The sequence below is a fragment of the Mus caroli genome, unplaced genomic scaffold (genome assembly GCF_978045245.1).
Source record: "Mus caroli unplaced genomic scaffold, Mus_caroli_1 scaffold_8, whole genome shotgun sequence".
Classification (NCBI taxonomy): Eukaryota; Metazoa; Chordata; class Mammalia; order Rodentia; family Muridae; genus Mus; species Mus caroli.
The window spans coordinates 102,013,234-102,028,909 of record NW_028227263.1 but is presented as its reverse complement, the minus strand read 5'-3'; the positions used below and the strand labels follow the sequence as shown (position 1 = coordinate 102,028,909).

The 15,676-nt window shown below is 47.3% G+C and overlaps 1 protein-coding gene and 1 non-coding gene across 2 annotated transcripts in view; one reads left to right on the top strand and one right to left on the bottom strand.

Moving 5' to 3' along the window:
* Positions 1–15,676, top strand: part of LOC110298550 (orphan sodium- and chloride-dependent neurotransmitter transporter NTT5) — a 32,674-nt gene that overhangs the window by 7,583 nt on the left and 9,415 nt on the right. The window contains exons 2-8 of the mRNA XM_021167870.3: positions 8,190–8,290; positions 9,917–10,392; positions 10,776–10,933; positions 11,117–11,243; positions 11,393–11,568; positions 11,734–11,844; positions 11,990–12,231. Of these exons, the coding sequence (XP_021023529.1) occupies positions 8,286–8,290; positions 9,917–10,392; positions 10,776–10,933; positions 11,117–11,243; positions 11,393–11,568; positions 11,734–11,844; positions 11,990–12,231 (1,295 nt within the window). The 5' untranslated portion in view covers positions 8,190–8,285. The remainder of the gene's footprint in view (positions 1–8,189; positions 8,291–9,916; positions 10,393–10,775; positions 10,934–11,116; positions 11,244–11,392; positions 11,569–11,733; positions 11,845–11,989; positions 12,232–15,676) is intronic.
* On the bottom strand, positions 5,724–5,825 carry LOC115031713 (U6 spliceosomal RNA). Its single transcript, XR_003837367.1, has one exon. It is a non-coding gene; the product is annotated as a U6 spliceosomal RNA (small nuclear RNA).

Here is a 15,676-nt window from a genome sequence, read left to right as displayed (position 1 = left end):
ATGCAGGGATTTTTTTCCATTTTCTTCCATCTTTTGGGACTCGCTTTGTGACCTAGTATATGGTTAGTTTTGGAGAATGTACACTCTTTTGTGTTTGGGTGATTTGGTTCATAATGTCTGTTAGTTCCAGTTTAGTTTTTGGGTGGGTGACCTGTCCATTGGGGTATTGAAGTCTTCTAGTATCATTGTGTCAGGATGTATAAACTATGCTGTAGTAGTGTTTCTTTTCTTTTTTGTTTTTGTTTTTCGAGACAGGGTTTCTCTGTGTAGCCCTGGCTGTCCTGGAACTCACTTTGTAGACCAGGCTGGCCTTGAACTCAGAAATCCGCCTGCCTCTGCCTCCCAAGTGCTGGGATTAAAGGCGTGCACCACCACTGCCTCGGCTTGTAGTAGTGTTTCCTTTACACATGTGGATACCCTTGCATTTGGGGCACAGATGCTAAGATTTGAAACACCATCTTGATGGAGTTTTCCTTTTGAGTATGGAGTGTCCTTACCTGTTTCTTTTGCTTAACTTTGGTCTGAAGTCTGTTTTGTTAGATATTAGAATGGCTACACCAGCTTGTTTCTTAGGTTCATTTGCTTGGATAATCTTTTCACAACCTTTTACTCTGAGGTGGTGTCTCTTTGATCCTGAGGGTGTGTGTGTGTTTCTTGTATGCAGCAGAAGGATGGATTCTGTTTTCACATCCATTTTGTGATCTGTGTCTTTTTACTGGGAACTCAGTTCATTGATATTGAGAACTATCAATGACCGATGATTGTTAATTCCTGCTTCCTTGTTGGTTTTGTTGGTGATGGTAGTGTGTGTATATGTTTCCTTTTTGTCTTGCAGGTGTGAGGCTATTTTCTGTGTGTTCATGGGTGTAAATAACCTCCTTTAGTTGGAGTTTTCCTTCTAGAACCTTCTGTAGGGCTGGATTTGTAGATAGATATAGTTTAAATTTGACTTTATCATGGAATGTCTTGTTTTCTTCATCTATGATGATTGAAAGTTTTGTTGGATATAGTAGTCTGGGCTGGCATTTGTGATCTGCTGGACATCCCTCCTGGTCCTTCTGGCTTATACAGCCTCCATGGAGAAGTCGGGTGTAATTCTGAAAGGTCTGCCTTTATATGTTACCTGCTCTTTTTTCCTTGAAGCTTTTAATATTCTTTCTTTGTTCTGTATGTTTAGTGTTTTGATTATTATGTGCCAAGGGGACTTTCTTTTCTGATAATCTGTAACTCTTTGGGCTTTTTCTAAGCCCTGCCCAGTTCCTGAATAATGACACAGAGACTTATGTACTTATGGTGCTTATGGCTTCAGCTTAGGCTTGCTCCCCAACCAGCTCTTCACTGATATCAACCCATTTATATTATTCTACGTCAGCCACTTGACTGGTTAGTAGGCTCTCCTCAGTTTCATAAGTCCAGCTTCCTCTGAGTCTGGGTAACAAAGTTCTCCATGCCTGACTCTTTCTCAGAGTCCCTCAATCTGCCAGACGTCCCACCTTCTAGTCTGTCTTCTGCTATAAGCCATAGGCTTTTTATTTTGATCAGTCAGAAGGTGCTGTTGGCAGGCAAGGAACGAAAGAGACACATCTTCACATAATGTACAAAAACATCACTCCAACACAGTCTGTATGGTGTTCTGTATGCTTCTTGTACCTTTATAGACATTGCCTTCCTTAGGTTAGGAAAATTTTCCCCTATGGTTTTGTTGCAAATACTTTCTGGGCCTTTGAATTGGGATGATCCTTCTCCCCCTTCCCCTTTTCCTTCTTTTCAGTCCTTTCATAGTGTCCCAGGTTTCCTGGGTGTTTTGTTTAGTGAGAAATCTGGAATTTTGGTTCCTTTAAAAAATACAGAAATGTTATAAGAATACGTTTTCCTTTCTTTCTTTTTTTTTGGCACACTTTTTAAAAAAAAATTATTTATTATTATACATAAGTACACTGTAGTTGACTTCAGACACACCAGAAGAGGGCGTCAGATCTCATTAGGGGTGGTTGTCTATACTGGGGCATAGAATCTTCACAGGACCAAGGGCCTCTCCTCCCATTGATGACCGACTAGGCCATCCTCTGCTACATGTGCAGCTAGAACCACGAGTCCCTCCGTGTGTTTTCTTTGATTGGTGGTTTAGTCCCAGGAAGAATACATTTTCATTTTAATTCCAGGTGAAGCTCCAGGGCTGCTTTGCCTCAGCTGACTGTGATTTGCCTTGGGCTCTTGCAGAAGCATGGTATCGGCTGCAGATACATTCTGTGATTGTGTCATGTTGGAATTCTGGGAACTTTTCAGAGGGTACATAACTGCCAGGTTGGTTGTGGTTTGTTATTAGCTGTGCTCAAGAAACAATAAAGAAGAGCTGGGCAGTGTGGTGCATGCCTTTAATCGCAGCACTTGGGAGGCAGAGGCAGGAAGATTTCTGTGTTCGAGGCCAGCCTGATCTACAGAGTGAGTTCCAGGACAGCCAGGGCTACACAGAGAAACCCTGTCTGGAAAAACCAGGAAAAACAAACAAACAAACAAACAAAAAAACCAACCAACCAACCAAACAAACAAAAGAACAAGAAAGAAATTAGATCCAGAGACCACTCCCCTTCTTTCTCTTCTATCTAGTGATAGGGGGTGAAATTGAGGGGGATAAAGGGTGGAAAAAGAAAGTCAAAAGAGAAGCTACAGTTCTGTGTCAGGGATTTTTTAGATTTAACATTTTCTTTGATGGATGCATCCATTTCTTCTATCACATTGGCAATGCCCGAGATTCTCTCTTCCATCCCGTGTATTCTATAGTGATGCTGTGTCTGTTGTTCCTTTTCTCTTCCCCAGATCTCTCACTTCCAGAGCTCCCTCAGGCTGCGGTTTCTGTATTGCTTCCTTTTCATTTTCGTGCCTTGAACAGTTTTGTTTCCTTCAATTGTCTGATTCTTCTTGGCTTGCTTGCTTTCTTTCTCTCTTTCTCCCTCTCTTTCTTTCTTTTTTCACTTCCTCCATTTTTTGTTTGTCTTTCCATGATTTTTTTTTTCAAAACAAGATTTCTCTGTGTAGCCCTGGTTGTGCTGGAACTCACTCTATAGACCAGGCTGGCCTCCAACTCAGAGATCTGCCTGCCTCTGCCTCTCAGTGCTGGGCTCAAAGGTGTACGCCACTATACCACCTGGTTTTCCTCAATTTCTTTAAGGGATATATTAATTTCCTTTTCATAAATTTTTTTTCTCGTGCTCCAGCTGTGGCGGACTCTTCAAGGCTTGCTGTGGTAGGATACCTGAGCTCTGGTGGTAGCATCGCCTGACTGTAGTTGATTGTGTTCTTATGCTGGCGTCCAGGCGTCTGGGTTTGGGGTGGCTGTAGGTCTAGGTGCTGACTCCTGGGTTTATTTTGCTGCATGGGTGCTTTGCTCCTTAGTTATTGCTTGGTCTTCTGGCTGGTGTGGCCTGTGGTTGAACAGGGGGTCACCGCCCCAGTTGGGGACTGGAAAATGGTGATGAAGAAGGAAGAAGAATTGGGGATAAGGTGGGGGGACACTGAGGAAGTAAAGGAAGGTTCTAGGGTGGGTGGCTTACCTGGAATTCTGATTGTTTGTTTGTTTGTTTGTTTGTTTTGGTCTTATTGTTTTTTTTGAGACCAAGTTTCTCTGCATAACAGTCCTGGCTATTCTGGAACTGCTCTGTGGACCAGGCTGGCCACTGTTGTCGTATTTATAGTTATTCTTATTGGATTCTTGTGCCTCTACCTACAGCAGCAGTACAGGAAGCAGTCTCCTCCTCCTCCCCTCCTTCTTCCTCCTCCTTCTTCAGAGTCACCTCCACCCCCTACATAGGGATCTAACTCGGTCCCCTCTTCAGCATCCCCAGAATTCCAAATGTAACATCTCCACAGCTGGCAAAAATCATACCCCTCCTAAAGCATGAGACAGTCATAGCTAATGGCTGTGGACGAACTGAAGCAGCCCCATAGCCACACCTGGGATGGAAACAAAACCAGATTCACATGACATAACTGAGTTTTTAAACAAAGCAAAACTCTCACTCCAGGTCTTGAACTCAGAGATGTGCCTGCCTCTTCATCCCGAGGGCTGGGATTAAAAGCCACAATACCAGGCCTATGGTAGATACTTTTAAAAAAGAATGTATGATATTTACTTTTGTGTTGAGAATATTGGACTCAACTGCTTTTTATGGTTTCAGTCTTTGTTTTCTTGTTATTTTTAGCGTGTTTTTATGTGCATGTGTATTTCTGGAGGCCAGGAGAGGGTTATGGTCCTCTGGCACTGGAGTTATGGGCATGATGTGCCAGTCAGTGTGGGAGCTGGGCACTGAGCTTAGGTCCCCTGCAGAGCACTCTCCCCAGCCCGTTTCTTTGTTTGTTTGTTTGTTTGTTTTCTTTTTGAGACAGGGTTTCTCTGTATAGCCCTGGCTGTCCTGGAACTCACTTTGTAGACCAGGCTGGCCTCGAACTCAGAAATCTGCCTGCCTCTGCCTCCTGAGTGCTGGGATTAAAGGCGTGCGCCACCACGCCCGGCCCCCGGGCCGTTTCTTATCCTTACGTTTATTTCTGAGAAAGGTTCTCAGTCTGGAGCTCACTCGGGGCCGGAACTCACATCCACCTTGCTCCTTCAGCTTCCGGAGTGTTGGGATTGTAGGCAGGACCCACTGTGCACAGTTCCCTTTCAGTCTTGTGACACCATTTTCTTAATTTTTTTTTAAAGATTTATTTATTTATTATATGTAAGTACATCTTCAGACATTCCAGAAGAGGGCGCCAGATCTCGTTGCGGATGGTTGTGAGCCACCATGTGGTTGCTGGGATTTGAAAGCTGGACCTTTGGAAGAGCAGTCGGGTGCTCTTACCCACTGAGCCATCTCACCAGCCCGTGACACCATTTTCTTATGGATATTTGTACCAACTATTTTTATCTCATTTAAAAAGTATTTTGTCTTTAATATTTTAAATTGTAAAAATAGAATATGTGCCTGTAAGAACAGAACAGCTTTAAATGAATAATTATAAACCACCCATCTGTGTACATTAACCCATATTCCATTACTATAACAAAATATACAAAGCCCTGGACTAAGTAAAGAAAGGGGGTCTACTTAGCCCATAGTACTGAGGATCTAACAGCGTGACGTCAACATCTGTACTGCTCTGGCGAGACTTGTGGGTGGCATCAAGATGGGAGCAGGAGGAGCAGGAGGGAGAGGAAGGGGTCACATAGTGGAACAAATCCAGGAAGACTCGGTAGTCAAGCTTACTCACGTGACAGCGCTCACAGGTGTGGGTGTGCAGGTGTGTAAGGATGTGCTCACAGGTGTGCTCACGGGTTCTGCAGATGTGTAAGGACAGCACACAGGAAGTGCAGGCAGGAGAGTCAGGTCAAGGTTATCCTTGGCTACAGAACTAGTTAGAGATCAGCCTGGCCCATGTGACAACAGCATTCATTTTTCTGAAGGTAATGGTTTCAGAGACATATATTTGTTTTTGCATTTCCAGGAGTCAAACCTGAGCCTTGGACTTGCTGGGCAAGATTTATTGCCCTGATCTATACTTCCAGCCTTTGACCTAATCACTTTTTTTTTTTTAATTCATTTATTTATTTTATGTACAACTGCAGCTGTCTTCAGACACACCAGAAGAGGGCAGTGGATCCCACTACAGATGGTTGTGAGCCACCATGTGGTTCCTGGGAATTGATCTCAGGTCCTGAGAGGAGCAGCCAGTGTTTTTTTTTGTTTTTGTTTCTTGAGTGCTTCACGGATTTGCGTGCCATCCTTGCAGGGGCCATGCTAATCTTCTCTGTATCGTCCAGTTTTAGTTTATGTGCATCTCTCCAGCCCCCTGACCAGTGACTGTGCACCAGCTGCCACCTCCTAAAGCTTCTTCCAGCTCTTAGATTCTCCTCCTGGGGTCCACACTTCTAACAATCTGTAGTTCCAGGGAAGGGTTAACACCAATCTGATATAAATCCCAGCTCAGGGCCAGCAATGGGGGTGGGGGTGTCATATCATAAACTTAGTTTCTGCTCCCCGCTGCATGGGTGGTCGTTAGGCAGGGGGTGGGCTTGTAACCTGGGGTGAAGATTTGTGGGGGGATAACCTGAAGACACTGGTCTTGTTAGGGGTTAGCCTAGAGACTGGAGCTAGGCTCAGTTTTTGTTGGGGGGGGGCAACTTGGAAACTAAGCTTGTAAGTCTACCTGAGTTCAAACTTAGATCAGGTTCTCTAAAATGAAGTCTGAACTTAAAAGGTTTGGGCTCTCAAATCCACATTCAAACAGTACTAACCCACTCAAGAAATAGAACGTTACTAGTCAAGTGTGGCAGCTCACTCCTGTAATCCCAGGCCTCAGGTGGCTGAGGCAGTAGGATTGCTACAAGTTTTAGGGCAGCTCACCAAACAGTGAGCTCTGGGCAAGCCTGAGCTACAATGGAAAGCCCACTCTAAAAAAAAACCCAGGAGAGACCGCTACAGAGAGAAAGTTGTATCTTCCTGTCCTGAGGCAACGGTGTCTGATTGGGATGAACACTCCAAGGCTTTTCTTTGTCCTTTCCCATGTGTGTGGACACTACTTAATGACATGGCACAGTTTAACTTTGCTTCTTTTTAAACTTAAATACACAGACTTAGTCTATCTGGAATGTTTACCTCACGACTGTGTGTAAGTGTGCATGTTCGCGTGTTCATGTTTACATACGTGGAGGCCCGAGGCTGATGTCAGGTGTCTTCTATCACAGGTCTACGTACTTAGAGGCCCAAGGCTGATGTCAAGTGTCTTCTATCCTACTCTGCTCTATTTTTTGAGACAGGATTGCTCAACTGAACTTGAACCTCATGGATTCAGCTGGACGGCTGCCCAGCGGGCATCTACCCAAGGCTTCCCCTCCAGGTCTTCCTGTTCTAGGATGATGTCTTCCTACCATTTTGCCTAGCTCTGTCTGCCTGGTTTTTTGTTTTTCCATGAGTTCTGGGATCTGAGCTCAAGCCCTCATGCTTTCACTAGGCTGTCTCCTCAGCCCCCATGGCTGTCTGTTGCTCCAAGTTATGAGGCTCATTTATAGACAACACTGGGGTTTTGTTTTGTTTTGGGGTTGTTTGTTTGTTTGAGACAGGGTTTTGCTGTGTAGCCCTAGCTGTTCTGAATTTTTTTTTTTTCACTAAAAAATTCTGTTTCAAGCTGGGAAATGCTGGCACATTTAATCCCAGCACTTGGGAAGCAGAGGTAGGTGGATCTCTGAGTTTGAGGCCAGCCTGGGTTTATCCTACAGATAAACCACTACAGAGTGGGTCTATCCTACCTAAAGAGGGCTGTGACAAATAAACAGTGTATTGAAAAAATAAAATAAAATTTGACATAATTTCACAGATGAAGTTGTAATTTGGATATATAATATTTCCTTCTTTTCTTGCCTTCATTACTATGACATTTAAAAATTTGTAATCACACACATATATATGTATATATACATATACACCCACACACACACACACACACATATATATATATATATGTCACATGCCACTGCAGGCAGGCCATCAGAACTGGCAGCACACACCTGTGCCCACTGACTCATCCCATCAGCCCCGCCTCATCGTTTGAAACAGTTGTATAAACCAGCTGTTTTACAAAACATCCCCAACTTGGGGTCTATCTGATTTCCCTCATAGCTACCTTCTGGCTCTCCATTTTTGATGTTGTGTTCTTTGTGTGTTGTGTCAGGAGCACATCCTCCCCGGGAGCTCAGAGAGCAGAGCACAGTGTTCCAGCTTGGGGGTTGTCTTGCAGTACTGCTGTCTAGGCATTCTATCTTTGTCAAACTTTTGGCCATCTTGTATTAGCAACCGTAGATGATTTTATGTGTGTGTGTTCGTGTGTGCATGTTTATGCATGTGTGTGTGTAGACCAGAGGCTCACCTCCTCTGTGTTTCCTCAATTGTCAGCCCTGTCTCATGAAACAGGGTTTCCATTGGCGTAGAGCTGGCCACTTAGGCAGGGCTGGCTTCTGTCTCCCTGTCCTAGTGCTGGGATTACATACCTGCCCCCATGGCCAGCCATCATGTGCATCTAGAACTGGACTCTCATCCTGGGCTTGTGCTGCAAGCCATTTACCAGCTGAGCATCTCCAGCTCAGTCATTCCTGTCCCAGTCTGTCATCCTCTCCCATCTTTGTCTCTTTCACAGACCTTTCTTCTTTTCCTTTTCAGTACACTCCTTGCCCTCTGTCCTGTGGAACATTTGAAGAGCCAACAAAGGTCAAAGTGTCAGAACCACAGCCGGCAAGGCCAAAAGTGGCCCCAGACATGAGGTGCTGAACCATCCTTTGGCTGGGAAGTTGGGTGGGGGATAGAGCAGGAGGCACAGATGACAGAGAGTCGGGAATCCAGAAGGCCATGAAGAAGAGCAGAGTGGGTGGGTGGAGAGGGTGGGAGGCAGGTGCTGTCTGAAACAGGAGCAAGTCAGGCTCCTCTGAACCCTTTCTGAGTTGAGGTAGGGTGCTGACAAATGGAGAGCTATGAGGCAAAGCAGGGCTCCCAAGCCTGTCTGTGAGTGGCAGAGGCAGCAGCATCCTGAGTGAGCTCCAGGCCAGCAAACACAAAAGCCCACTGCAGAAAGAGCCAGACTGATCTGATATTCTCTGTCTGTCTGTCTCTGTCTCTGTCTCTGTCTCTGTCTCTGTCTCTGTCTCTGTCTCTGTCTGTCTGTCTCTCTCTCTCTCTCACACACACACCACACTCCTCTCTCTCCCTCCCTCTCTCACACACTCCTTTCCCCCCCACACACACTCTCTCTTTCTCTTTCTTTCTCTTTCTCTCTCTTTCTTTCTCTTTCTCTTTCTCTCTCTCTCTCACACACACACTCCTCTCTCTCTCCCTTCTCTCTCTCACACACTCCTCTTCCCCCTCACTCTCTCTCTCTCACACACACACACTCCTCTCTCTCTCCCTTCTCTCTCTCACACACTCCTCTTCCCCCTCACTCTCTCTCTCTCTCTCTCACACACACACACACACAGACACACTCCTCTCTCTCTCTCTCTCACTCCTCTTTCCTCCTCACACACACACACTCTCTTTCTCTCTATCTCTGCCCTTCTTCCCCCTCCCTCCCTGCTCCTTATCCTGTCTCTCTCTGTACCCCAAGTTATAGCAGTCCTCCTGCCTTAGCAGCTTGACAACTGAGATTGGTAGTGGAAGTCCAAGCTCTGGAGGGTGTCTGTCTGTCTCCAAAAATTCTTAGTGTGGTTCCCACCTTCCTGCCCATTAACTTTTAGCTACCCAGACCCCTGCCCCTTGTGCTAATACATCCTGAAGAAGTAAAACCATCATGGAAGAAATATGTGGATGATAGGAATTCCCTGTGTGTGGCCAGTGTGTGGTGGATGGGTAGGATGCATATGTGTGCATGTGACGCATGTGTATGCGTGGGTGTACTAAGTCATTCATGTATATAGTGAATGTAGGTGCAGTGTGTGTGTGTGGTAGGCGTGTCTGTGGTGCTTGTGTGTATGATATTTGTGAGTGTGCGTGGGTGTGGTATGTGGTACATGTGTGTATGTGTAATATGTGATGGTATGTATTTGTAGAGCATGTGAAGGTGATGATGCATATCATGCCTGGGTTAGTATATGTGATGTGTGTGTGTGTGTGTGTGTGTGATACATGTGGTGCCTATGTGCAGTATATGTGAATGTGGTACATGATATCTTTATGTGGTATGCATAGCACATATCAGTGTGTGGTGTCAGTATGGTACTTGCATGCACGGTATGTATGCGATGTTTATGGTTGTATGTGTTTCGAATGTCAGTAAGTGAAGTGTGTAGACATGGCAGTCTCCTTCAAGATAGTTTGAGACTCAGTGAATCCTCAAGTAAGCCCGAGAATAGTTTCCTTATTAGATTTCACCTACAATCATGACTTTTGATTTTAAGGTCCACTAAGGAAGGTGAAAATGCACCTTCCAAGTCAAGAGCTTCTCCCTCGGATGTGCCTCAGGCTTCAGAGTCCAATATGGAAAAAAGCGTATCCTTGGAATCAAAGCTCACTGACATGGATTCAAACCTTGGGGCATGGGACGTTGGTATGCTGACCTGGTCTCCATCAACCTGGATTGCACAGGCTCAAGTCTCAGAGACTCGGATGGCAAAGGCTCAGGCCTGGGAGACCCTTGCTTTGGCAAGAATTACCTTACAACCCAAGCCCAGTGTCACAGAATTAGCAACAGTAACAACCCTGAAACAGGAACCCTCAAAGTTGGTGAACAGGACGAGTAAGGAGAGCAGTGAAGGCTACCTTCCCCGGCAGCTCTGGGCCAGCAAGGTTGAGTACATCCTGGCCATCATGGGCTACTTGATGATGCCATCTGGAGTCCTGCGCTTTGTCTCAGGCTGGGTTCACAAAGGAAACTGTAAGTCTGGGAACCAGGGCACGTGGACCCAAAAGGGGAAACAGGAGTGAAGCCTGTCCTGGTTTCCATTGCTGATGTCTCTGAGATGTGAGAACAGGAGAGAAAGCAGGAGTCTGAGCACCCAGGGTCTGGGAAAGTGGAGGTCAGGGTTTTGAGCATAACTCAGTGGGTTGGCCAGGCAGGATGTTGGTGGGGAAAGGGCAATGACCAGGCACCTGAGACTCCTAGAAGTAAGAAGGTTGGCCAGTGACGGATGCGGGGCAGTCAAGCCTTAACCTTGTGGCCTGAGTGAGGGTGCTGCTGGTGAGCAGTCTTCCTAGGTGCACAAAGAAGGACAGCCATGAGCCGAGGCTCTCAGAACCCTTCTGCCCTTCTCTCCGCAGGCAGCTTCTTTATAGCATACATCTTTATGCTGTTGGGCATTGGGATTCCTCTTCTCTTCCTGGAGATGGCGGTCGGTCAGAGGGCACAGCAGAGCAGTGTGGACATGTGGAAGAACCTGAACCCCTGGTTTGGTGGAGTGGGGTACAGCATGGTTATGGTGAGGAGCCCCAGGCTTCACAAGCCTGCCTGCCCCACAGTGTTCCTCTCCCTCCTCTCTGGAGAAAATCCCATGGCTGTCCTGGTGTGGATCATGCTCCCTCAGCCCCTCCATCCTTTGCCGGTCCCTTCTCTCTCCCTGTCCCTGGTCTTCCTCCCCAGTCACGTCTCCACTGGCCTGCAGGTGTGCTTCATCACTAACACCTACCTGAACGTGTTCAACTCCTGGATCCTCTTCTACATGAGCCACATATTCTACTTTGTTGTCCCATGGGACCAGTGTCCCTTACAAAGGAATTCCAGTAACTTTGGTGAGGAAGGAGACATGGGGAAATGAGGGGACCTGGGAAGAGGGGGAAAGAGCAAGGAGGGGCACGAAGAGAAAGACAGGAGAGGAGGGAGGCAGGGAATTTGGGGGTTGCCTCATCTAGCAGGCCTGTCCAAAGCCATGTTCCCCCAGATCCTGAATGTGAGCAGGCAACATCCTACACGTACTTTTGGTACCGGCAGACCTTGAAAGCCTCAGACAGAATTGAGGATGGAGGGCAACCGTCCTTCAGCGTGGGCATGTTTCTCTTTCTGTCCTGCTGTCTCATTTGTGCTTTCTTGTTCAATGGGATCAAGTCCATTGGGAAGGTGAGCTGCACTTGGCCCTTGGCATTCTCAAGTGCTACAACCTTGTTTCTCCCTCCTGGCCAGTTATCCCCAAAAGCTTCTTCCGAGTCCTCGTCCAGTCCCCTTAGCTCTACAAAGCTGAGTCTCTTGACAAGCAGCTGATGTGCTGCTGCCCTCCCCTTGTAGATCCTGTGTGTCTTGCTACTGGTTCCCTATTGCATCATCGTCTGCTTCCTCATCCGGACTCTGTCGATGGACGGCGCAGAGTACGGGCTTAAGCATCTGCTGATCCTCAAGGTGAGGTTCTTCCTCGGTTCTCTGAGCTCTGGGACCAGCACGGCTGCCTGCTGTTGTCTCCCGTACCTCCTCCTTTCCCTTCTCTCTCATAGTTGTTCTTTCCCAGATCCTGATGTCCCTGTTGTACCTGTCTTCTCCTTTTTAGGTGGCGAGCATCTCTGACTTAACTATTTGGTGCCATGCAGGTATCCAGGTCTTGTTTGATATCGGCCTGGGCTTTGGCCCCATTGTCTCCTTAGCCTCACACGTACCTGACTTCAACAACTGTATGGCCGATGCCTTCTTAATGGCTCTGTTCAAGATAATCACCTTACTGATGACCACACCCTTCCTCCTCTCCATCCTGGGCTTCTGGGCCACTACAACTACACATCACTGCTGTAAGAAGTAAGGCCAGTCCCTGGCAGGTCACAACCCATTCACACACCTTACCCGCAGGGAGGCTACAAGCTCTGCTCCTTCTTATCTGAGAGCAGAGCCCCTTCCTAACATTAGAAAGCTCCAGAGGTTATCAGCCCGCACCTCAGAACTGACGTGCTAACCGAGGCCAAGAGTGGTAGGGATGCAAAGGTCATCTCAACACAGAGAACAGAATCTGAGGTCACCACACATAGAGCCAGCAGGGAGGTCCGTTTCCTGCACAGTCCCTTAGCTGTGTGTTCCAAAACACAGCAGTCTCTGCCCCTCTGGCAAACCTAAACTCTAAAGGGTCAGAGACCTGAGGAGTCTGCCTCCTAGATGGGGCCGCTCATCAGCTCTGCATCTTGGTTTGGCCTTATTGACACCTTCTAATCCCATGTGCTCTCAGGATACACAGTGATAAATGTGTACATTCCATGCTGGCAAGTCACTGGTCACACCTTCACCTCAGACATTATTATTTCTTTGTGGTGAAATCAAACGTTCCCTAAAATGGCTTTGCCTTTTTTTTTTTTTAAAGATTTATTTATTGATTATATGTAAGTACACTGTAGCTGTCTTCAGACACTCCAGAAGAGGGCGCCAGATCTCGTTACGGATGGTTGTGAGCCACCATGTGGTTGCTGGGATTTGAACTCCGGACCTTCGGAAGAGCAGTCGGGTGCTCTTACCCACTGAGCCATCTCACCAGCCCGTGGCTTTGCCTTTTGAGACAGGGTCTCACTATGCAGGCTTGGAATGTCCTATGTCCTTGAACTTCCCATCCTTATCCCTCTGACTCCTCGATGCTTGGCTGATAGCCGGGCGCCATCATTCTCAGCTCTTGTAGTTACTTTTGCTTTCTAAAGACTTACGGGTGCTTTGCCTGCATAGATGTATGTACACCATGTTCGTGCCTGGTGCTTGCAGAGGTCAAGAGAGGGTGTCAGATCCCCTGGAAGGAGTCACCAATGGTTTGATGCTACTCTGTGTGCTGGGAGCTAAATTTGGATCCTCTAGAAGAACAGCAACTGCTCTTAGTGGCTGATGCATGCCTCTGGCCTCCTTGTTCTTTTTAAATATGCAGTACACTATGATTATCTATAAACACCCTACTGTGTGAGAAAGCACCAGGGTTTGCTCCTGCTTTTCTGCGGTCATGACAGCTTGTTGCTGCTTGTAAAGTGCCCTCACCCCACCACAGAAGCATGGACTGGATCCTCACTGTGTTTCTCGATTTCACTGCTTTTTTTTTTTTTTTTTTACGGTCTCGAGGGGAGAAGGAATGAAGAACTGGGCCTTCAGCCAGCTCTTCACAAGGGTCTGATAACTGAGTGTGAGCTGAGAGAGCCAGGGAGGCGAGCGAGTGAGTTGGCTTTCTCCATAGGAATTGCAGCCTCCACAAATGACTATCATTTTCTCCTAGAAGCTGGTGTTATGTGACTCTTCCTGGGTGGCAACAGGCCAAAGAGGGTGTCACTTCAGGCCAGGTGGTGAACCAGTGACTTAGCGGGGTTACTCACAGGAGCAGGGTGAGAGATTACCTGAGAAAATGGCTGACTTAAAGGCAGCACTGTGACTGTGTGCCCACCACACGCGGGTGACAGGTTATGGAAGCTGCCTCCAGAGCTCCCTGAACCACTTGCTGGCCGTTGTAGGAAGCCCCCTCTCGCCACAGCAAGTGTCGCCGTGCGCATGGGGAAGGGGCCTTGTGTGCCTTGTAACTTTTTGAACTGCTGGTGCCTCCTGAGTTTGGTTAGGTCCGTGAGTTCTATGCCTCTCCCTCAGTTCACAAGGAATGATTTCAGTTCAGGCTTATAGAAGTTAGCCACATGATAATCTGAGTGCATATATGTCCCCAGTTCTGCATGGCAGATGCTGTTGTCCCTCATAAACCAGAGACTGGTTCCAGAGCCCTGTCAGATACTGCAGTCTGCAGCTGCCCCACTTTCTGTGTGATATACTGTTGCACTTAGGTGTTCCTACCACGCCTTCCTGTAGACTGAAATCACCCAGGACAGCGCAGCCCCAAACGGCATCCCTGCTGTGACTAAATTTAACTTTGAGCTGTTTAGGGAATATAACTTTTGATTTGCCTCAGGGCACTCTTCTCTTTGTAGCCCCAGCTAGCTTGGCTCACCTCTGTCTTCCCGTCTAAGCCTGCCATCTGCTAGGTGTTCAGGTGTGTGCCATCATACGCAGCAGTGTCAGGAATGTTTAGTGCAGAATGCAGTCACTGGGGATCTAGTCACACAAACACATCCGCGATAGCCCATAGCTGTGCAGGGCAGATTAAGCCTTAGAAGGTGTTGCTGGGCAGGGTCTGCTCAGGGTTCGAGTGCTCCAGGGGTTTGATCAGAATTACCCTCCCAGCAGGAAGTGTAAGGTTTCCACCTCTTTGTTTTGCACAGCATTTTACAAGCCAGGGCTGAACCTCTCCATTTTGCAAGTCTGAGAAGCATACAATAGAATATTTGTGTTTAGCTCTTTGATTGTCGGTTTAGGTCTTTGATTATCGTTGTAGTGTGTGCTTGGTGTGGGGGCAGGGATGTCATGGGGCTGAGGATGGAGCACAGAGGACAACTTTGTGGTGTTAGCTCTCCCCTTTCACCTTCAGGGCTCCAGGGAACATCACAAGGCTTGTGTGGCAAGTGTTTTACCCACTGAGCTGGCTAGTAATGCAGACAGAGTCTCTCTATGTAGTCCTGGCTGTCCTGGAAATCGTTTTTTGTAGACCAGGCTGGCCTTGAACTCAGAGATCTGCCTGCCTCTACCTCCTGAGTGCTGGGATCAAAGATGCGTGCCACCACTGCAGGGACCTTGTGTGTGTGTGTGTGTGTGTATTTTTACCCCCCACCCCATGAGATATTACATACATATAAAAGACACATAAAGCCAAATGTTCAGTGTAAAGCTCTGTGATGGTAAACAGCGCCCACATGAAGAACTGTTCCCCCAGAAGATGTTCTTTCTTCCTGAGAGTGTGCATGCCAGCGGAGGCCAGAAGAGGGTGCGACTGGCTCCACATCACTCTACATTATTGCCCTGGGACAGGCTCTCTCTTCAAACTAGAAGCTCTCCATTTTGGTGAGACTTGCTGTCTAGCAAGTTCTAGGGACCTAGCTGTCTGCCCCCTGGGGCTGGGATTACAGGCATGTGTGGCTGAGCAGTATTCCTGGGTACTGGGTGCTGGGGGTTGGGACTTGAGGTCCTCCTGCTTACAGAGCAGGTGCTCCCACCTGTAGGCCATCTCTCCAGCCACTCTGCATCTTCTCATTGTAATGTTTGCACTGGGCTTTCTGCCCTCTGGTCCACTTTAGCCACAGTTGGTTTTTAATGTGTATGGTTTTGCCTGCATGGATGTCTATGTGCCACTTCCGTTTCTGATACCTTTGGAGGCCAGAAGAGGGCAACAGAACCCCTGGAACCATCT